A 22,376-nucleotide genomic window follows, 5' to 3' on the forward strand; every position below is an offset into this window, starting at 1 on the left:
GCAAGTGAAACCATAACGGCGCTCAGTCAACCGCGGAAGGGACGCCGCAGTAGTGTAGTTTGATCTGTCTGCAAAGGGCGCCGCTTTTTGAGGTTATTTTGAGATCCTATAGTTTGAAATCCTACTACCGTAACGTGAGCATAAAAGGGAGGGAAAAGTGCGTAGCAATTTGTTAGCGTCGCGAGCTCAACCTAGCGACTGGTCAAGTCCCATCCCTGCCTTGTGGACCATAGCCAGCCGTGATGCTGGAGAAACGCTCCCACCGACGCTTCGACTCCTTACTGAGGTTGCTCCCAACAAGGATGGATCGTCACGACGAACCTTTGCATCATGCGTTGCCGACCTGATGGAACAGCTTCACGACATCGGCCTGCCAGCGCTGGCAATGAGACCACGACGAGTACAAAAAGCGACAATACCTCAAGCTTCAGATGAAGGACTCCTATCCCCTCGCGGCTATTCCCCGTCACAGCATGTAATAGTTGAGATACCAACCAGCCCTTGTTCGACGACCCGCGATGCCTTATATTCATAGACAACGATGGTGAGTTTACTTCCACTCTCCGCAGCGACACGCTTTAGTACTTGGCCGATCGTGGATGCGAGAACGAACGGGGATGCAATGGCGAGTTGAGGACGGCAACCAACATCTATGGAATGGCAGTCTCGTGGAGTGGTAGCGGGTGTAGCTCTACTCGCTGACTGCGACAGATGAGATAGATGCGACAAGGTACGTGGAGAACCGACGTGAGAGCATCTCCTGGCGCTTTGAGTGTTTACCAGCAGAACGACTCTTTGTGCGCAGGTTCCGGTGATGTCTTACGCTAAAGAAGTGTTTATTCGACGTTTCATCAATCGTGGCCGTGAAAATAATCTTGAAAGTACGGTATTTACCTAGCTGATAAGCGTCGAACGTGAATTCTGCCCGATGTGGCAGCTCGCGCAGACTTTATTGGCCATTAGGGTGTAAACATAGCGTCGTCAAGTTAATGTCTTGTTTGGAGACATCTTGCTGATCGCGGAGCAATCAAGGCTCAGAAGGAGCGAGACGTTGTCTGCGGCGCGCAAGTCCTGGTGTATGCACACGAGGACGTCTAGTGGTTGTCACTTCGCCGTGACTTAAGCTTAAGAAACTCTGTGACCCTCGAGGTAGGCCGCCAAACAAGGATAAATCCCCGCCCAACATCGACCACGACGTTCGCGAAGGATGGCCTAATATGCACACGGCTGCTAGTAATCATGCCCTTTCGTGTCGGCGAATCTCACCCATGATACATTACAACAGGCTTTCTCACCCCGGTCTTCCTGCATGGGTTTATTGAGTCGTTCACCACTCCATGTTCCATTGCATCACTCCGTGCTCTTGTTTGAAAGGCATAGCCGTGTCCATCAGTCGTGCCCGTGCAAACTTGCATCGTAGTGCTCAGTCCTAGCCTCTGCCGCATCTCATATTACACCTCGATCTCCCGTTCATGTCCTCGAAATTCGCAGAGCCCGATGGCCAAGCGGTGGCCGCGCGAGTCGCGACCTTACTGCCTTCGTGAGCTCGGACATATGGCAAACTTAATTAGACCATGCTATTTCAGACGCAGCTCAGCATCGCGGCGGAACGGTCAACACCATCATCTGTCGTTCTCTCGACGAAAGACTCGCTGGGAACACCACCAAGAAGGTGATGTTCGTGAACCCCCACTGCTCACGCTGACCGAGACCGTAAAACAGTACGTCCGTTGCAGGCGGCTTGTAGCTATATACTGCCTATCCTGTTAGGTCGCCACTGGGAACAAACGTCGATTACGAACGCTCGACGCGGTTTCCCGCGGGATGGATGAATTTGCATGTCGTAGCTACTACCCGGCCGATATGGCACCAATAATTCGCTGTCAACGCTCGAATAACGCTCGACGTCCGCGCCAGTAGCCACTGTCGTAGCATTCGGCAGATATCACCAGATCACTACAGCAATGTCATTGCTTGACATTGAACCCCGATGACGTTTCCTGTGATGAGCGCGATCGTTGAAATATTAACGGATAATCCCCAGGACGCCGACTTCCAATCGATGGGGAAGAGGGAGGAGGGAGGTCAAAGGGCGAAGTTACGTTTAACACCTCCAACCGCTTTCGTTGAGAGGTCCATGACATAGGTATACATTTGGCTCAGAGGGGGCACTGAAACTCTGCAGACGATGACATCCCAATCTCTAGAATTGTAACTATCTGCTAGGAACAAAAGGCTGGTAGGGATATCAAATGATCCTATCCTCCAAGAGCACTGCAGTCCATAACATCGTACAGAGGTAAAGTATTCAGCGCAGATTCGGTGTATATGACGAAGAAAAACTACTACGTGTCTGTCCAAATATGATAATTGTTAATAAGGTTGGGTGGGCTGAAAGCGATACAGGCAGTTCCGTGGAGTAATAAGACGACAGATATGGAAGTGGAAGAGGTGAGCGAGTGATAACGGCGACTGGGACATGCAAGGGTGATTAGCGCAATGTTATTCTCTGGGTGCGGGGGCAGAGGGAGGAGGGAGGAGTAATACGAATTGCGTCCGAATAGTATACGTGAACGAAGCTACAGGCCCGCGAACTGAATGAATGTTCCAATGCTATTCAATGAGGTAGGGAAGGGGGCTCGGTGGTACAGGTAAGCCGCTACTTGAAGACAGCGAACCTGGACAAGGTCAAAGGAGTGTGGGTGCTAGGCGCTGACTCTTTAAAAGATGGCAGTCGCTCATGGTACAAGGGTGTTTCGATTGTCTAACGCCGTTAGCAGCCGTCCCACTAAAACTGGTATGAGTACTGGCGTCATGATCTCGGATAGAATGATACGTACCAAACTATTCTTGGGCTTGGCGTACGGCCATGATGAGTGATTGGCATCTGAAGGAAGAGTCAATGAAGGAAACATGGCGATACCATCAACGACGACGTACTGGTATAGGCATCCATGTGGGCATTAATGTAATCGGCCGTTGGGTAATCTTTAGGGCTGCAGCCGACGTTGATTGCGCCCTTGCGCTGATAGACCCGTACGTAGTCCACGAGCATCTCAGCAGGAAAAATCAGGGTAGAGAAATCGATCGTCTGCCAGTTAGCTACGATGACGGTTAGTATCTCGTCCATGGCGGTAAAGGTACAGCGACGTACGAGAGATGCCCAAATTGAGGACGATGGACATAGGTTCCTCTGGTATAAGCCGCTGTCCGACACCACTACCGTCCGGGCCGTTGTCCGGGCCAACAGCTTTGGCCCACATACGATGGGTCTGGCTCCCATCGACTTGCCATGTCACGAAGCCTTCCTCGACATTCGAAGGATTAGCCCAGTACTCGAATCCTAGTGTGGACTTTAGTTAGCCACAGCTGCGTTATGTCCTAGTGAGACTCACCGAGGGTCGTAAGTCTTTGTCCGCTTCCCTGGAACATGTCAGAAGGTAGCTTCGAAACACCCGACACCGACTGCTGGACAGGACTTCCTCTGAAGCCATTGGGACGCGTGATAACAGGGTTCAGCAGCTCCCACTCATCTGCCGACGAGTTCAAGAAGAGATAATCGTGGGAGAAAGGAGCATATTGTGCGCTCTGCGAAACGGTGGAACCAACGGGGTTTTGCTTGTCTTTGGACGCCTCAAAGATATCAATCTCAGGAGCACCACGGCCGCGATCATGGGAGGGTCCAGGATGGTCTTCGCCAGGACATGTACACGCTCTAGAGTTAAGTTAGTCAAGTCATACGGTGTCTGCAAGAATGCACTCACGAGAGACGTTGCCCGCTAAGCCAACTGAGCTCGAAATTGTATTTCTCTCTGGAGGCGTCCGAGTGGAGAGCAGCAGCGGGCCCTGATCCATCCTTCAAGGTTTGGTTGGGGAAAGTTCCGAGATCGCAGGTGTTGTATCTAGAAGGATGTCAGCAACGGGGTTCAATGCTCTATTGCCTGGTAGACGTACGTGTAGGGCCAAGTCCCATCCGTCGAGCCCGGGTACCCTGGTCGTCCAAGGTTGCCCATAGTCCATGCGCCAGGCCACTGGAAAATGGAGCCAAAATCAGCATTCGCAACGGAACGACGATGGCGATGAACGCGAATTAGCCTCGCGGAGACGAGAGGTACTCGGCGTAGATCGAAGCGGCGCTATGAACGCGGATCACAAAGTGCACTGTTAGGTACAAAGGCAGCAAGAAGTGCGTCGCCCACTAACGTAAAAGATGGGGACTCGAAGACTATATAAGCCCAGGGCACAATGGAGGGAAGGCGACGAAACGGTTGCTTCCTCGCCCTTTCAACCAAGCACCGTCGCAGGACAAGAAGAGTGGGAAAGGTGAGCACTCACGTATCCTTGTGCATTCTCGTTGGCCCCAGGCAAGACCACGCTGACTTCGATATAGCCGCTCGTGTAGCAGAACTTGTTCCAGCTTTGCAACATGCCGCTTTTATAGTTCAGGGCGTGGTTTTCAGCCGCAGTGAAAGGTGCCGTCGAACCTAAACAACGTTGTGGGTTAAAATGGAAAGCCGAGTGGGAGAATGCAAGATGAGATCGCCCGAATCACCGTCTGGCGGAGAGAAAATGGGAAAGAGCCAAGCTAGAGAAAGACCTACCTACTGTTTGACCAGGTACCGTGGTCTCGATACTATCCATCGTGATGACCAGATTACCGTTCCTCGTCGTCACTTGACTTGGGTCATACCACTCGATATCGCCGGTCACACCATACCAAAGATCAACCGCCTCCCAGAATGGATCGTCACCTTAAGCGAGCAGAAACCAGACAGACGTCAGAGAAAGTAGACAAGAAATCCGCCGTACGGTGACAGACTGACCTGGGTAAAAGGATCTCCCATCTACGTTGAATTCGTCCGAGAAGACGAGTTCGTATTCATGACCATCGAATCCTGTGCGTGACTTCGCGGCGTCTGGGGTATCTTTGTCAATCAAATCCGGCATCTGGAATCTGCAAAATTCGACATCTAGGGTAAGCCACCATTCCGCCATGTAGGCGACCTAGAAACACGTACAAAACTGGCGCCTGGCCGGTCGCGTTTATCCGTATGTTGCCATCGATTTTCAGATTTCTCGCCGAGTTCTGGTAGAACGTGAGGACCGGGTAGAAGATAAAAAGACATAGGAGGGCGAGGATGAGGATAATGAGGACGGCGACGTTGAGTATTCCTCGCCAAGGAAAGGCGCGCTTGAGGCCAGGATGCCGTTTGCCGCCGCCGCTGACTATGAGGTATAGGATGAAACGAGCATCAAAAAGAAGATACATCCGACTCACTCCACGCTTTATCGTCCGGGTCATGCAGCATGTCCTCTTCATCAGGTGGTTCAAGTTCGTCGGACGCAGGGTCGTAAGCATATGGCACCAAACCTCTTGGGGTAGTTGGGAAGGGCGACATTAAGTCGGAGGGATACTTGCTGTCTCTATCCGAAGAGATGCTGACGAAGCTGTCTCCTGATGATGACCAGACGCTGTCGCGAGCGAATTTCCGTTCGGGCGGCAATAATGTGGAGTCCCTGACCGAATCTCTATTTCCACCAGGCGACACTATGTCGTCCGCCAACCTATACAGCACCATCGACGCTCTCGTCCCAGCACCACCGAGGCCCGTTGGACTTGGAGCGGCGAATGTTGGATACGCTGAATCAGAAGTATTGTAGTAGCTGGCCGTATTTGCCGAGTGGTCTGAGGCGAAGCGGTTGGTAAGATATTGAGAACCACGAGAGCCTGGCCTTGAGCGCGGTATTGGAAACGTCCCAGTCGCGGACGAAGCGGGGTTCAAGGGCGACAAGGCGCTGTGGTGGCCGGACGACAGAGTCTGCGAGCGTGCAGACCGTGGAGTCGGCGAGGTCGAGGGCGGTGACGAGGGTCCATCAGTGAGCATGTGGTGGGTCTCGTGGGGGGCGGGTGAAGAGGGAGAGGAAGGGGGTAGGACGTGGTTGCTCATCGTGAGCAGCAGCGGCGAGAGAGGTCGATTGTCGTCGTCGCCGTCGTCACTGTCGTTGTGAGAGCTTTGCGGTGGAGGGATGAGGAAGGGAAGGAAAAAGATGATAAGCCTACATTAGGTAAGCCGCTCGCAATGTTGTTATGGTCCCTTTCTCACGCTTGTTTTTCCCTGACTTTCACGGTGAAACGTCCGCCCGTGCCGAAGAAACTCTTGCAAATTAAATATGTCGGTCAACGAGCTCGCTGCTTGCTACTGGGAAGGCTAATCCTCGTAAACTAGGTGTAGCCTCCTCATAGCACACAGACTATTAAACGATGTTGCTCATTAGCGCCCAAACCCACGAAATTGTTCTGGCGAAGAATCCAGTGGGACTTTCAGCTATATTTACAGCACCAACTGACTTCGAAATCAACAAACATCCCTCCATGGTTTCACGCTCGACTTCTGGCACTCTGGCGCGTTTCCTTGACTTTCGTGGGTGGAAATATCATGATGGCGGCCATCTCTTCCCATTGAATTATTCGATAATCCTCCCGTTCATCGGCTCCACCGGCGACTGAACTGGAAGGATAAATATTTCCTGTTTCCGGACTGCCGACGGCCACGAAGAAGCGGTCTCGCATCAGAATTACCCCAGTCTAGAAACATGACGCTAAACCGAAAGCCGCATGCACCCTGGTGACTTGGAATGCAGTCGTGCACGTCCACGATGGTATTTACCCAAGTAACACGGTTCTGAAATGATGGGTGAGCATCTAGTATAACTTAACATATTTGCCGCAACTGATTGCGTACAAGTACGATACGATCAATATTTCCTGACGAGGGTAAATCCCACCTTGTTTCCACTTCGGCTTCCTGCTCACCGTATGAATCACCTACCGGTTTCATCGTGCCGTTACCCTGTGCCATGCCCGAAAGTACTTGTCCGTCAGTGCTTACTAGCTGCGCGTCTCTTTCACAACACGTCGCGAGTTCGGCTCCTCGCTTCGAACGTGCAGACGAACTGCCCCATAGAACCCCACCTCCACGATGCCACACGCGTGTCACGAATGTATCATCATTTCATGAAGTTTAAAGCTGATCCCGGAGGCAACAAGCTCAATCACTGAATTACCACCGTTGCTGACGCGTGAATATTCCATCGCATGCATGTTAGAGCCATGTATCGCAGTAGTGGTCCGCGAGATGATGATCCCAAAGGTTCTACCAAGACTTGACTAGGGGGACATATGTCTCCTTTCTACTGTAGGCTTGTGACCGCAGGGCCTCGCCAAAAACGGACCACTCCCTCCCGTGCCTGTGACGGGCCGGGGTGCTGATATGTTACAATTATGGACGGCGTGAAGTCGCCAATCTACATTCGCTCGATTCCCCAGGTCTTCGCTTGTTTTGTCTGTCTTTTCTTCGCGATAACTACGAGCGCGACGGTGGATTCAAGTCGTCTCAGGCGCAGGGTATATACGTATTCGTTTGAAGATAAGCATAAGGAAGCAGGAACGACCATTGCTTGGCGGTGCCCACTGGTAACTTTCGAATTTCAACAGTAATTTGAATCCTCGACGTGAGTCTCAAAATAACGGAAAGCTGTTGAAGGTGACCTCAAATGTGACTGTTTATCTATGGGAAACATTGTGAATTATGCCAGCCATCTAAACCAAGATTAACTTCGGTCGCATCTGGTCGCATGCGCCCCTATCCTACACGTGCCGTCTCGATTATGATCAAGGGTGATCGGGCGCCCGGTGTCTTCGTTCGTCCTCCTTGCTCAGTGAAGCAGAACAAATGGTTCAGAGAACGACTTCGGCTACAGCTATGTGCGGCACCATATGTTTCACGCTTCTTCTGTCATTATGAGATCTCGACCATGCTGCTGGATCAGCCTTCCGCTAGACTCCGCGAAAACTTCTGGCTTGGCTCCGGAGAAATTTGGCGTTGTTACGGAGGCATGGTGCTTCTTTGACCTCCATTCTCGTGAAGAATCGCTGGAGGGGGCCGCGACGTACGTGCTACATCATCCGACCTTCCAGATAACTACAGCATATCGTATAGATAAAGGAAAGGCCTCATGTGTCGCAGGTTTCTTCTTGCCGTGCGCGCAGGGCCTTCTCGTGCGCAACGATGTGCACTTTCCACATGAACCACGGGCAGAAGCATTGTATTGCCTACATATATAAATCTTGGGCATGGATGATCGGGAAGTCAGTTCCTACCTCCACACCGTATGGCAATCCCACTTAGTCTCGTCGTTGCGCTAGCACTCTGCTTGGTCGGCTCACAGGCTGCACCATTCATACCCTCGTCAGAAATCAGTGTAAAGGCTGCTCAAGGTCTACGCCTCATAGAACTTGGCGAAGGCTTGCAACCAGTGTGGAAAACGGAAGATGAGAAGGAAGAGCTTATTCGGTCGCAGACGCGATTCGTGCGTATTGTTGAACTCGTGTTGCAATCCCCCACTGATGTTTCTTTGGATCGGTTAGTTCGATGTTACAGATACATACGAGCTCTCCCAAAAGATATCGAACTTCAAAGTACAATCTGCAGAAATTTCTTGTACGTTGGCTCCATTCCCTGGGTCGGCGTTTGTTTGATGTCGCCGTATACCCGTATAGACGGCGAACTGTCTCAGCAATCTATCGTCACGGATGCGATCGCCACCATTTCGCTATCAAACATGCAAACCAACCTAGGAACGTTGACGAGCTTCAATAATCGCTACTACAGATCATCGACCGGTGCCGATGCCTCCACCTGGATCCTCAACACCGTCCGAACCGTGAATCCCCTGCGTTCTTGCATTTCACGAATCACCCATTGATCTCCCATCAACAGATCGCCGCTGGAAAATCCGGTATCACCGCGTCGGCCTTCACCCACTCCTGGGCTCAAAGTTCCACCATCGTCCGCTTCGCGGGCAAGAACAGCTCAGCGCCAGTGACGATTCTCGGTGCACACATGGACTCCGTTAACGGAGGCAGCCCAATGAACGGACGCGCACCGGGAGCCGACGACGATGGGTCCGGCACGGTCAATTTGCTGGAGGCGTTCAGAGTTCTCGTCAGCAAAGGGTTCGCACCGGCAACTCCAGTGGAGTTTCACTGGTACTCGGGCGAGGAGGGTGGATTACTCGGATCGAACGCAATCGCCACAAGGTACAAGGCAGATGGCGTAAAGGTGAAAGGCGCGCTACAGCTTGACATGACAGCCTAGTACGTCGTCTCGGGTTCCTCTCCCTCCTCCATAACTAACTCGTTCGCCTATTAGTACGCCCCCGGGTGTTACTCCAGTAACTGCACTGATGACCGACTTCACTGATCCCGCCTTGAGTGACTTCGTTGCCAACCTCGTACAGGCTTACACTACCCTCGGTGTTGTCCGAGATAAGGTATGCTTTCTTCTCGAAGCATATCTTCAGAGGTTTATTGATGGAATTCAGTGCGGTTATGGGTGCTCAGACCACGCCTCTTGGAACAGGAATGGTTACCCGTCTGCGTTCTCGTTCGAAGCGCGCTTCAGCCAAGACAATCCAGCCATCCATAGCTCAAGCGACACGACGACGGCTACGGGCTTCTCTTGGTCGCATACCCTTGAGTTTACGAAGCTCGCCGTCGCTTTTGCATATGAGATGGCGGGGTGATGATTAGGAATATTCTATCGAGGCGCATTGTAGGTTAGAGGGATATTCGAGACGAACTTTCAATTTGAGTCCGAGCAAAAACAGAAGGATAGTACTTCCACGCACTTATGATAAGGGAATATTGGTGAATATTGAGGTGGGAATTACCACAAGGTCTGCGCTACACCCGTTTCTCCATCCTATCCGAGTAACATACAAAATGCCTGATTAAAGGCCAAGTTTCACGCCATGTCCTCGCTCTCGATTACCACACGCACAGGATCGTCTCCAGTAGTATGATAAAGAAATACTCCTTGCCCACCATCCACGTAGAACTTGTAAGCAAGCGTAGACCCATATTTTGTCCGGCAGTCGTGATCGCGCTTTCCTTGGTTGGCGATCAGGCCACATTCCTCATTTCTTAGTCAGGAAGTAGTATCGAAGCCGCCCAAGGATGACGGCTCATTTATGGAACTTAGCGAGAACTTGCAGCCGGTATGGAAGACGGAGGATGAGAAGGAAAATATCATCCGGTCCCGTATACGATTCGTATGCACACCGTACCGTCCGCCTTCACTTATCCCTGGACGCAAATGTCCACAATCGTCCATTTCGCGACGACGAGTCTGGAACGGTCAATGTTTTTCGTCAATGCTGAGCTTCCCGCCACGAATCTTGTTGTCGAGTTCCACCAGCACCCAGGAGAAGAGGACGGCGTGTGAGGATCACTTGCAATCGCAAAGGGCGAACTACAACTCGACATGGCAGCCTAGTTCGCACTCGTCCCCTTTCCCTGCCATCTGGCCCCGCTTGACGTCTTCACTTCTTCAGCACACCTCCAGAAACACAGAAGGCTTGACAACCGACTGTACCGTTTCCGCTTCGACCAACTTCGCCACCAGGTTCGTAAGAACATATAGGAACCTCAATAGCAAGGTGCATCTTCTCCTCGTTGCTGAGAATGCTTAACGGCTTACAGTGCGGTTATGCGTGCTCCGACCACACTAAGTCTGGCACCTATCTGCATTCCCATTCGAGGCGCGGTTCGGTGAATACAATCCAGCCATTCATAACTGTGGACGATGCCACAAAGGCTCCCGGCGTCTCCTGGTTCCATATGCTTGAGTTCACAAAGTTCGTAGTAGCTTTTGCAGGATGACAGCTCGAGTCATGGGATGCTGTCGTCGTTTGTTCCTTCAGAAAATGAGATGGGCAGTCAACATCGTGCGGAATCGATCTAAACCACAACTCCCACTACTACATGGAAAGGACTGCGGGATGGCAGAGGTGGGGGGCCGTGAAGGTGAGCCAATTATGAAACTCACGTACTTCGAGGAAATGAGACGGACCATTTAAAGCGAGAGAAGCAGGAGTCGGAAAGGCCCGTGATGCGCGACATATAAGAGAGGCTTAGCCTCGTACCATCACAGCTCATCCATATCACTCAACGTCAACCTGGGTCCGGAGAACTCGACTCAACTTGGTGCGCGTCCTCCTTCCTCCGCAGACTTTGTGAGCTAATGCTGCTGACGAGCGTGGGGTAACTTGGGTAACTTATACGGTTCGAGGATGACAGCATCTATACACCTGACATCCGATTAGTTAAACTTTTCATAAGATTAAGGAATCAAGATACACAAGCTTACAACTTGCCGCTGTGAAGATAAAACAACATACTTTGAAGCAATCCGGCCTGTGCCTCGTGCTTCGTACTATATGTCGTTCAATACGGCATTGCAGAGGGTCCATGGGTGCGTTTGTGAAGCTGCCGAAGCTTGTGATGATTGGAGTATGGGCTAACCTTGATATTTATATCAAATCATCGCTATTCATGGTACGGTACTCCTTCATTTCTTCCTCCGGGCTTGTACGCTGCATGCCGGCGATGCCGGAACCTGATAGCCGAAAGACAGTGCTTCAGATGGAGCTTGATAAGTGTGTCGACACACTTATCGACCCCTGCATTCCATACCATATATTTGGGGAGCTCCCAAAGCGAGAGACCATTGCAGCAGTCCAGCATCGTGAGCGTGTCGGGATTGCGGCGCGCAAGTAGGCGCTTGTGTATAGCTGTTTGATTCCAAAGCCGACACAGAGAGCGACCCACTCGTGAGACCTTCGAAAGAAGCCACCAAGGTTATTTCGAATGGGTCAACGGCCATACTCTTCTGCTTACTTAGCTGCCAATTAACTGATCTATATAATGCGCCTCTCAGAAGACCTGCATCGTGCCATCACCTCCTCCGATACCCCTCCATGTCGACGGCGTCAGAGAGTACACGACAAGTAGAAGATTTCACAGAAATCAGCCAAACTTCTTCATCTTCGGCTGAAAAAATTACTGTTACTGAATCCTCGCCGCGAGAAACAGAAAAATCGGATGTCGAGGCGTCTGCGGTAGAAAATGCCATTCCACCGACCGAAACCTTGAGCAAGCGGAGGAAGGTACTGGTGCTCTTTATCGTTTGTCTGGCCCAGTTTTTCGACATTTTCAATGGGAATGCGTCAATTATATCGCTACCTGAGGTAAGTTCCTCAGATATATTTTTTAGATGGTGTCGAACTCATATAAAATAGCTTGGTCGCGATCTGGGATTCGAACCAGGAGCACTGCAATGGATTCTATCGGCTTACACGCTGACTTTCGCATCGTTCATGCTGATATCTGGGAGCGTCTCAGACATTTTTCACCCCAAACCCGTTTTCTGCGCGGGATTCGCGGTTGTTGGTCTTTTCGCGATTCCCGTAGGAGCAAGTGTCCACCCAATCATGGCTATCGTGTTCCGCGCCTTGCAAGGCATCGGTGCGTCTCAACTTTCCAACTTCTTGTCAACGAGGATTTCAGCTCATTCTCATTCAGGGGCCGCCATGAACGTTCCGTCGTCCCTAGCGATGATACGAATAGCTTACCAGGATCCCGTCGAGCAGAACCACGCCTACGCTTGGTATGCCTCAGCTGGTGCCATCGGAAACGTCCTCGGCTTTATCATCGGTGGAGTGCTTACCGCTCGAACAACTTGGCGCTGGGGTACGTTGATCATTTATCCCATATGATACCTCCGACTGCTGCTTACCCCCTAACCCGCGTACACCAGTCCACTATTTGATCGCAATCGCGGTCATCCCCACATCAATACTAGCGTGGTTCATCCTCCCGAATCCGGTGCCTAAAACGGATAAGCGGCGCGGCATTGATCTACCCGGGGTCTTAACGCTCACGGCCGGGCTTATTCTCTTCGTCTACGCTATATCAGCTAGCTCTGACTCAGGTAGGGCCAGCACTATTGATCTCTCCCCCACTTGCTGATTGTCGGCAATGTTTAGGATGGGGATCACCGCAAGTCATCACGACGCTCGTCTTGTCTGTCGTAGTCATGGGCGCGTTCTTTGGTGTCGAGAGAATCGTGAAGGAACCGGCTCTCCCGCTGCAAACATGGACGAATAAGAATTTCATCCCGTTGTTTTTCTACGGCTGGACTGCGTATTGGTGGCTCCTCGGCATGGAACTGCAACTCGTAGACGTGTTCACTGTGCGTTTATTATTCTTCCGCTGCTAGCAAACCCACCGTGTACTTACATTCCACGAATATCAGCAACTCTGGCATGACTCATCCCTGATCGCCGCCGTGCGATGTATCCCTCTCGGTCCGTCAGGCGTGCTGTCCTGCTACCTCGCCGGGAAATACGTCACCAGGGCGCCGCACACCCTCCTCATCGGCGGTCCCACTCTCATGGCTGTCGCGTCCATTTTATTTGCGCTCGGGGACACGCCCGATAAGTACTGGTCCCACATATTCACGGGGCTGATCATCGGGCACATGGGCATGGGCGGCGTGTATGTGGGGTGCACGACGATGATTATGAGCGGGGCGAGGAAGGGTGAGGAGGGCGTCGTGGGGGCTGTCACGTATACGGCGTACCAGATGGGTGCGACGTTGGGTCTTGCTGGTGAGTTGCTTCTCAGGCTGTCTTCCTCGTTTAATTCTCAGCGGCGACCTCCCACTTTTAGTCGTTTCGTCTATTACGCTCGGCGTGAACTCCGGACGCGCTCTGGACCCGATATCTCAACACGCTGGCTATGCCGCGTCATTCTGGTCGCTGCTAGGCGTCAACGGCTTCGCCATGATTGTAGCTATCTTCTTTGTTCGACGCTAGCAACAGCGGTCGAATCTTCTCCATCTTGGGATCGCAAATCGTCAAAACTCATAGATATGGCCAGTCGATGTTCTGAAGCACGGCCGAAGCAAATCATAGCACGCAATGTTGTACATGTATTCTACTTGGTCGTAATCGCATAGTAAAGTCTAGATATACGATGGCCGACATAATTCAGTTCTTCTACGCACTATCATGCAGAGGTGCGAAATGTTGACTGTTGCGTAGATGCAAATGGGTTTCGCTGATGCTCATTTGCACCCATACTTATTCAAAGAACATGCACGCCTTCGTCCATTAGAAAATTAGGTACTAGTCCACGAAGCGCTATGCCAAAGCATATCTTCGGTTGCGTTCACGTTCGCGGCGCGAACGTGGCGCGAGCTTCGCGCCAACGGTCCGGGGAAAATCATGAATGAGGAAAGCATTCCCCACGGTGCAACGCCACTGTCTATTTCGGCGCTTGGAGACGTCCTGAGTTCGAACTTCGTTGTTCCTCCAATGCAATCGTCAGGTCCTTCATTGAGCTCAGTCACGTCGGCAGCGAGCTCATCGACGTATGCTCACCCGAACAATACATCAAATTCTTCAAATGCTTTAGTCGCGCCAAGCCTTGTCTCCTCAGATAGCGTTCGTCTCGTTCACCAAGGGCCAGACCCGAATTCGCCAGATACTTTCAAGGAGAATCTGCATCTCATACGGGATCATCTTGAAAGGGTCAGGAGGCTCGCGAGAACTGTTCTACACAACTCGTACGCTTGATCGACTCCGATCTATCGACTGATACTCAATGGGGAACATTTCAGACGGGAGGCATACAAACCCGGAATCTTTCCGTACCAAGCTGAAGGTTGGTCTCGCTTCTTCTGGAGGACCATTCAATGAATCGACGCGAGGCTCAACGACAGCCGATCTGGAAACGCTGAAGCAATCCCTCCAATTCCTATCAGACATCCTACGCCAATCAGGCGTCGGCGCGCTCCCCTTGCTGCCTTCGTCGCAATCGGGGCATCATGGAGTGGATGTAGCGGTTCCTAGTGAAGCCCAACTAATTGTTGATACCACGAATGCGGTGACTGCGTTGTACGATCGGTTGAAACGCAAACAGGACGGATCGGCGGTTGTGGCGGGATTGTTGACGGCGCCCGAACATGGACAGAGAGCTGGACTCGGACATGATATCCCGCGCTAGCCTTCATGGTGTGTTCTATTCTAATCCTTGACCTCTCCTGCTGAATACATTACCAAGTAGTTAGAACCCTTGCAAAGGGTCAGCCATTGACTGCTTTGACTCCCAACATGTCTTATTCGTGCGTTGGATAAGACCTCGGACGTTCGAGTCTCCGTCAACAGTACCGTGAGTCTTAAGCAAGCTACGACCTCATCACCGCTGTTCACCCCTGTTGTCGATGAAAACGAGCAGAGAATAGGTGAATTATTCGTGTAACTGTGCTCATTGACGTACGAACCCAGCTATCAATGAAGTTCTTCTTTCTGATCTGTCTGATTGACCCTCGTGACAACCCCTTGGCGAGTTAACGAAGCACACCTGTACGACGTACCTTGGGAACACGCCAGCCAAGCTACTCTGCCCAAGCTTCTCCCTGGACAAGATGCTCGAGATAATGTAAAGGACTCTTCGAGTGGCGTACAAGAAAGCTGTCTACACGTTCGATCGCGAAGCTCATGCTTTAGATCTTTCTGTTCGCCTCCTACCCCCACACTCACCCCATTGATAGAAGCATCAATAAACGTTCGTACCTTTCCCCATACCAACTTATATGGCGACCTTGGCGGGAATTATGTCCCCCAGTCGTATCTAGAGCTCGATTCCTTCCCGCGTCCGTCAAGCTTGATACTAGATGTTCGCGATCCGTCACCTCAACAGCTTTGCATACCTTCTCGACTGCATTACATTACGCCACAATCACCCTTAAGCGAGTAGCCGGTAGTATATATCCTGGCCACTCACTCAGAACAACCCACAGTATAACGTCTCAACTATGTCCTCCAACGATTTCGAGCAGGTCGTCCGGCTGATGCCTCCCCCGGGGACGAACTACTTCAAACGGTCTGCCTCTCCTTCATCCCTCTTGACGGCCTATCAGCTTACGATTCCTTGTACAACATGTAGGCAGAGCGAGACGATCTTCGACAACCTCAGATACTACAATGTCTCAGGGACTTGGGTCTCGACTCTAAACTGGCGTTGCGATATCTACGTGTACGTCTCCGGCGCGGCCCCCAACGACCCGCGCTTCAGGGAGAAAGGTGGAGTGATCACGGTGATGATCGTGCACCAAGGCCTTTTAGAGATGCCCCCCACTCAGGGGACCAGCGAACGTACGGACTTTGTACAGAAGGTTCTCGCGTCGACGTCTTTGTCGTCTATAAAGCAATTTCCCGCGACCGACAGTGCCTCTCAGTCCGGTGACAACTACCAGTGTACGTTTCTCCAATGTTTCAGAGGAACTCTGCATACCTACAGTGGTACCCCTGCTCTAGATACAATCAATTACCAGGAGTCAATCCCCCTATTCAAGAACCACGGAAATGAAGTCTTCATGTTTGACGCGGCGTACAAGGACAACTCCACCCTCGTCAAGACGAAGCAGACCGGGAGTGAAGTTACCAATGGCGTCCAGTTCGCCTTGCAATACCAGAAGCGGGTGGGTACAATATGCTCTTCGTTTCCTTGTTAGCGCTATATTCAGGGCACTGATAATGGCGCCCATCAAGGTTGAGCCATCGACTTCTTACCCCCTCGTCGCCTTCTCCGTACTTAAGTTCGTGAATCCTGCAGCTTTCCCGGTTACTTTAGGCATGTCTCGGCGTGATACGCTTTTGCCATTCTGCACCCCCAGCTAAAATGAAACCCTAGATTTTCAATCCTACGAATGGCTTAGGCCAAGCCAGCAAGTCGTACGTATTTATTCCTGTTGTCCTCGCAGTGTTCTAACGCCTGGTGTAGTACAGCCAGGTGTACTCGAAGAAAGTGGCCCTCGATTTGAACTTCTCTTAATGCTTGTGCGTCGTTAGCTATGTGTAATTGAAGATCGCTGCTTCTTTGCTCGGGGGATGACTCGCTGGTGCCCTGATGTAAAGTGTTACTTGGCACACCAAGTTCAAGTCCGAACGGATGGACGGCGATGGTATGCAGGCAACGCTTCCCTCGTACCAAACTTAGGACGGTTTGCGTAACCTGCTAACGAACGTGCGGGTAATTCGGTCTTGAACGAATATACGAATGTCAACTTTGGAATCAGTTGCTCAAGTCAGCTTCGCTATGAATTGAAGCCGATATGTGACTCATCAGCGAATGATACGCTGATAGCTATCTAGTCAGTCAGCCTTACTACGAATATAGGAAACGGGTATGCGGTATTCAGTACGAAAACGGATCGCGCATGGAAGCAAACACGGCCAGCGATTCTATGATACTCCCGAACTATTGGAACGGTCAGCCTGGTGTTGGTATGTTGTCCAGTAATATTGAATACATACCAACCTCCATTTCTGACGATCCTTCAAGCCTTGTCGGGGCAAATACGCTGCAAGTGTGGTATACGACTACCACTATCCTGGAGATAGAAAAGCTCTGCAACTTTTGGAAAGGATGCGCTAAAGATCTTGCAAGAACTCACGGTATCGTTTCGTAGGTTGCATTCGTCTGGTGGATATGATTAATCCCCATCGAGTACCATTTCGTCGCGTCTAGGGTCATGGCGGCGTTGCACACCATGTCCTTGTGGGAGATCGTTTACCTCTATTTCCTTGACGGAATAGTGGACGTTGCTCAAGTATTTCATCGCACTTGGTGAGTTCTTCAGGCACAAACGGTATCGAGTACACTCAATGGATATCCCAGGGGCTTTCCCGTAAGGTTCTTGTCGTATCGGTCCGTTTAGCATCGCTGGCTTGTCGCTGAAAAGGCCACGGTGACTCTTCACCGTAAGTCAGAAGTCCTTCATGAGCGTAAATACGTGTCAGATGACGCGGATCTGCCAGGGCATTATTATTTTCGCCGCACATTCGTTCTTCGCCTGGCGTGTATACATATCTGAGCTGCACACATCTACTCTCTAGGACTTACTGACAGAGGCCAGTGAGCTCCCGGAGACGTGGCCTCTTCATTTTCCTTGTAAGTGGAGGACATGGGTCCTTGTCGATGCAATTCTCACAGAATTCATCTGCGGATTCAGCGAGTAATGGCAATATTGCACGCGACTATTTCATTTTTATAGTCCCCAGAGAACACTTCGTTACCGAATTATCCTCGTTAGGCTCTTCTTAGGGTGAGTGCCAGCCAGAAATATGGCGGTAACTAACCTCTGATTCATCAAGTCGTCGCTGGTATCTTGTAAGGAGACCGTCACCGTTACTGGACTTTACACTGATATTCGACCTCTCTTAGATTCTCGCTGGATTCCCGTTCTTTCAGGGTATTTTTCTGCGTATACCTCACATTCCGGCCTGGGAACGAGGTGCGTCGTATACTCGCATCTACCCCATGAGGATGTCAAATTATCCTGATCTGAATCAGCAGCTTGATCAACAAGATAATATTTTTGGGCGATCAACATCGGGATCCTAACTAAGTATGTCCGTATGAGTCTTCGCGGCTTACTCTTAATTTTCCTATCAGCATGTTTTTGTAATGGTCCTTGTCCTTGTAAGTTCGCATGCCTTCAAACTATAACTGTCTTCTTTATCCACGATTTCAGGCCGAGGAGGTGCCAATCAAGCCATCGGGAGTCTATCAGATCATCGGAAATTGTACGTCTCGCCTGTATTCAATGATAACTATTAGTCCGACTTCTTTCAGTGCATGTCGCATCCATGTTGTCAACGTGAGCTTCTCTGCGTTACACATTTCTTACTGTCACTAGCCTTTTACCATACGCTGAATCATCGGTCATTCACGCAACATGCCCCCGGTGGGAACGGCACCTCAGTTTTTTGCGAGTCCACAAATACCAACTTCACTTGATCTGGAGATCTCCATCACCACAGATGTATCGGTTGATGAGAATGGAGAGGCAGTTCAATTCTTGTACCCAGCGAGCCACGACTAAAGCCAGAAGCGTCTAATAAATGATGAACCGTGCTCTACAGACGCACTTAGGATCCCATTACCGTGTATTACGGACAGATATTACGATTGAATCGCCCTACACCGTGAAGGCCCAATGCTCGTACGAATTACCACGTATCAAGTGTATGCCGTATCGGCTCTACGAAGCGTGAGTGAACTTGGTACTCATCGGGCAGCAAGGTGCCCCTCTCTCCTGGTTGCCACCAGTCGTATTTCCAGTCATACTCCCACCCATTGTCCTTCATCTCCTCTCTCAGTAGCTTCCTCAAAATTGCATAGTCAGGCTTCTCCTCGAACTTCAGTGCGCGGCAATGCGAAAAGAATGGCGTGAAAAACGCCGGCGAACGCGCGAGTAGATCTGTGAAGCGGCCACCCCGTTTCATCTCTCCAATACGGCGTAGCTTTGCTGGAATATCGGGAGCGCAGATCCCTTGCCAAGGGAGACGGCCGTGAAGAAGGTAGAGAAGGAGGATGCCAATGGCCTCAACATCATCTCGCCTACTGGGTTCTGGGAACATTGTAAATGAACAGGATGAATGAAACGATGACAAACGTGTAGGTACCTAGGCCGAAATGAACGTTATGGCTAGCATATCGCGGGGTACCAATCCCTCCACGTCCTTCGCGAAACGGTATGTGCTTTCCCGTAGTTGGATCGAGATAAAGTTTGGACAAGCCCATATCGAAGAGGTACAATCGCTGATAATCTTCCAGATAGCCCATTGCGAAGTTCTCTGGTTTGATATCGCGCACAACGATACCCCTGGCATGAACGTGTTCAATTGTCGAGAGCTTCATACACGTCGTTATAGCGTCGGCGAAACTTTGACGTGCGGGGTAGCAACTCACCATCTGTTCACCGAGCATCAGGATGGTCTTTAACCCCAATTGACCTCGACAGAAGCGCCGCAGGTGCTCGAGATTGAGCCCGAGCTTGTCCATTACGATTACGTTCGCGTTCTTGTCCTGCCCCGACCAACGAATACGCGGAATGCCCTCAATGCCCTCAAGTTGAGCGTATATCGCTGCTTCATAGGGCAACGTTGATGGAACTGAGGGATCCATGACTTCGAATTTCAAGGCGACGCCGGCTCCCGTGTGCACATGAATACCATTCCAGACGTATGCTGTGGATTAGTCACATCAATATCTTATCTTCGAACTCAGAAAGAGGAGGCCTACCAAATGACCCGCATCCCAACAAAAACGTGCACCGGTAATTGTCCTTCACGCGAAAGGGCGGATTCTGCCTGGACACCTTGGGTGAAGTCGCGGGTACCAAAGGTTCGTCTAGGACGGTTAACAGATGAAGTAAAGATGACAGGGTATACGTAGGCGCTATCGTTGGGATTTTTAGCTTGGCGCTGCGTGTGCCTTCGGCTTTGATGAAAGCGGTCGGAAAGCCAGCTTGACTTGCAGTCTCACAAACTCGGTATAGGTCGGACGATACAACGAGAATCTGGTCGGGGCGAATGCCGGAATCGAATGTCTTGCAGAACGACAAAGCTTGTGGCCATAATTCTGCGAAGGGCTTCTGCGATGGGGCTTCCTCTAAGATCGGGTGGGAATATAACTCGATCGAAAGACCGTCGTATCGTACGACTGTTTCCTTGGCTGTAGATGGGATGGCCATGGGCGTGTAGCCTCGCTCTCGTAACTTGGTGATCAGTGTTTGACCTTCCGGGCGTTGCGTCGCTTTTCCATACGACTCCATTGCATCGTCAACCGTCATCTCGTCCACCGAGGCGCCCAAATAACGAGCAACACTGCGAACTACGTTGATCACGGATATCGGATGTTGATCGATGGTCCCAAGGCTTTCGTATTCGATGTATAGATCGAGCAGCTCCTTCGCCGAAAGCGAACTTTGGGATGGGGGGAAAATGTGAGAAAGAGCTGTTTGTAACGGCCCGTCCCGATCCTGCAGGTAACGTCCCTTAAGTATCGCGTACGCGGCAAGAGAAACCACTTCAGAGTTCACGTACCATGAGTATATGAGGGTCGATTAGGACAATTTTGATATCCTTGGGTACGATTGCGGGCGTCGCTTTGGCCATGTCCAACTCCAGATCTGGCTCATTGTCCCATTCGCCGTCTTCGCTCTCGGGCTCTACCTTTGGATCGCCATCGTGCACTACTGGGAGGGACTGCAAATGAGACGTACATGGTCTTCTGGACTCGACGAATGGATTCGGCGACGCGTCTTCGAGAGGTATCAGGCGAGGTTGACGGAATATTTGGCCAGATGAGAGGAGTCGAGGCATTGCCTAACATTAAAGAGTCAGTAAGTTCGTCAATGCGTCAGCAAGCTGTTAATACCTCCCGTACAGACTTGATATATAGTATAGCAGTGTTGCAGCTCTTCCAAGTATAGTCCAACGTCAGTCTGTGTATTGGTTTCATCAGAGATGCTGAGCCTTTACACGATATCATTCGACGTACTGACGTATCAATGGTAGCTCGTCGAATACGGTAGTTTCGAATTCTCCGGGGAGCTGCTTCATAGGGAGGGCTTCGAATCTGAACTGAACTTCACGATCTCCAAACAAGATACCTGGCGTCTCTCTGGGAGACTGGCCGCTCCAGGTATCCCATCGGCTTCCGGGCTCGTCGTCTCCCCCCGTCGTCCCGGCTATCGCGACGGAGGGTCCGGCATCTTGCCACCCCTGGATGAACGTTTCAAAGCTGGTCCTGTCTAGCTGATAGTCCACGTTCTTGAGCAGTTGAACGGATTCATCCCCAACTCCGTCAAATGTAGCGCAAATTCTAGGCGTGACGGAGAGATACAAAGGCCCTCTGAACGGGAGCGGGGGCACGACGTTCAAGGTGCGCGCACACGCCCTTGCCTCCGAAAGCGAATCGAGCACGAAATATTCGCTCCACGGTAGATGGGGCCTCTCGCGGGTGATCACGAAGAGATTCGGCACCCGTACAAAGTTTGGATCAGTATCCCGGAGGTGGAGGGCGAGAAACGGCTTGGTGACGATCGAGGATGCGACTTTCCGTCCAGCTGGAGTCCATTCAGGCAGGTGCGGAAGGAGCCTGGCTACGACGAAGCTATGTAGCATATTGCCGTCCTTGACCAGTGCGGACGGAGTCCAGGAATATCAGGAACCAGTTGTTGCATTTTGGAGAAAGAGATAAAGATGTGGCGTGTGACAGGTTGTGGGTCCAGGAATTTGAGGCGCCTCCCAAGCTCCTAATTGAACCCCCTGAAGTTGTCCCTCAGTACCGTAAAAACGTTAAAAAGTTATGAGAGAGCCCGCAGATAATCATAGATAACAGGAGCGACCTTTCTCCCAGGTGCTCCTATCGATTGTCATTATTTTGAGCGGGGGAAATGGTATAGAAACAGTCCGCAAATCTTCGTCCGTTTGGCAGTCACTTTGTACCAACTTTCGCCTGCGGCGCGCTAGGACCACTGAAAGATACGTGGCAGATCAGTAAATAAGTGCTGCAGATTTTGGCCGTGTAGCATATTCTGGGGTCCTCCTAAACAAAAAAATAATGTTATGGCAGCCTACTGGCACCGTATTTGATCCAAACTCGCAGCAAACCGCTC

At 51.1% G+C, this 22,376-nt stretch overlaps 6 protein-coding genes across 6 annotated transcripts; 4 read left to right on the plus strand and 2 right to left on the minus strand.

Annotated features, from left to right (window-relative positions):
* Window positions 1-2,738: 2,738 nt before the first annotated feature.
* PC9H_001760 (uncharacterized protein) lies at window positions 2,739-5,885 on the minus strand (the record flags this gene model as incomplete). The annotated part of the gene is made up of 11 exons (XM_036771409.1): window positions 2,739-2,887; window positions 2,941-3,102; window positions 3,155-3,343; window positions 3,396-3,715; window positions 3,765-3,902; window positions 3,955-4,031; window positions 4,336-4,484; window positions 4,602-4,751; window positions 4,824-4,954; window positions 5,019-5,226; window positions 5,279-5,885. 11 exons carry the CDS (start codon window positions 5,883-5,885, stop codon window positions 2,739-2,741), a joined length of 2,280 nt encoding a protein of 759 aa, XP_036626030.1.
* A 2,287-nt stretch (window positions 5,886-8,172) lies between these two features.
* Window positions 8,173-9,585, plus strand: PC9H_001761 (uncharacterized protein; the record flags this gene model as incomplete). The annotated part of the gene is made up of 6 exons (XM_036771410.1): window positions 8,173-8,370; window positions 8,429-8,501; window positions 8,561-8,724; window positions 8,781-9,157; window positions 9,213-9,333; window positions 9,385-9,585. 6 exons carry the CDS (start codon window positions 8,173-8,175, stop codon window positions 9,583-9,585), a joined length of 1,134 nt encoding a protein of 377 aa, XP_036626031.1.
* Window positions 9,586-11,820: 2,235 nt separating this feature from the next.
* On the plus strand, window positions 11,821-13,719 carry PC9H_001762 (uncharacterized protein; the record flags this gene model as incomplete). The annotated part of the gene is made up of 7 exons (XM_036771411.1): window positions 11,821-12,090; window positions 12,142-12,367; window positions 12,425-12,592; window positions 12,660-12,833; window positions 12,889-13,094; window positions 13,158-13,512; window positions 13,574-13,719. The coding sequence occupies 7 exons, from the start codon at window positions 11,821-11,823 to the stop codon at window positions 13,717-13,719; spliced, it is 1,545 nt and encodes a 514-aa protein (XP_036626032.1).
* Window positions 13,720-14,220: 501 nt separating this feature from the next.
* PC9H_001763 (uncharacterized protein) lies at window positions 14,221-14,911 on the plus strand (the record flags this gene model as incomplete). Its single annotated transcript, XM_036771412.1, has 3 exons — window positions 14,221-14,471; window positions 14,526-14,569; window positions 14,628-14,911. The coding sequence occupies 3 exons, from the start codon at window positions 14,221-14,223 to the stop codon at window positions 14,909-14,911; spliced, it is 579 nt and encodes a 192-aa protein (XP_036626033.1).
* Window positions 14,912-15,722: 811 nt separating this feature from the next.
* On the plus strand, window positions 15,723-16,741 carry PC9H_001764 (uncharacterized protein; the record flags this gene model as incomplete). The annotated part of the gene is made up of 6 exons (XM_036771413.1): window positions 15,723-15,790; window positions 15,854-16,164; window positions 16,225-16,388; window positions 16,459-16,540; window positions 16,601-16,641; window positions 16,691-16,741. 6 exons carry the CDS (start codon window positions 15,723-15,725, stop codon window positions 16,739-16,741), a joined length of 717 nt encoding a protein of 238 aa, XP_036626034.1.
* Window positions 16,742-18,921: 2,180 nt separating this feature from the next.
* PC9H_001765 (uncharacterized protein) lies at window positions 18,922-21,882 on the minus strand (the record flags this gene model as incomplete). Its single annotated transcript, XM_036771414.1, has 7 exons — window positions 18,922-19,322; window positions 19,378-19,606; window positions 19,664-19,941; window positions 19,997-20,735; window positions 20,800-21,081; window positions 21,134-21,200; window positions 21,257-21,882. 7 exons carry the CDS (start codon window positions 21,880-21,882, stop codon window positions 18,922-18,924), a joined length of 2,622 nt encoding a protein of 873 aa, XP_036626035.1.
* Between the last annotated feature and the right edge of the window lie 494 nt (window positions 21,883-22,376).

The sequence above is a fragment of the Pleurotus ostreatus genome (assembly GCF_014466165.1).
Source record: "Pleurotus ostreatus strain PC9 chromosome Unknown scaffold_10, whole genome shotgun sequence".
NCBI lineage: Eukaryota > Fungi > Basidiomycota > Agaricomycetes > Agaricales > Pleurotaceae > Pleurotus > Pleurotus ostreatus.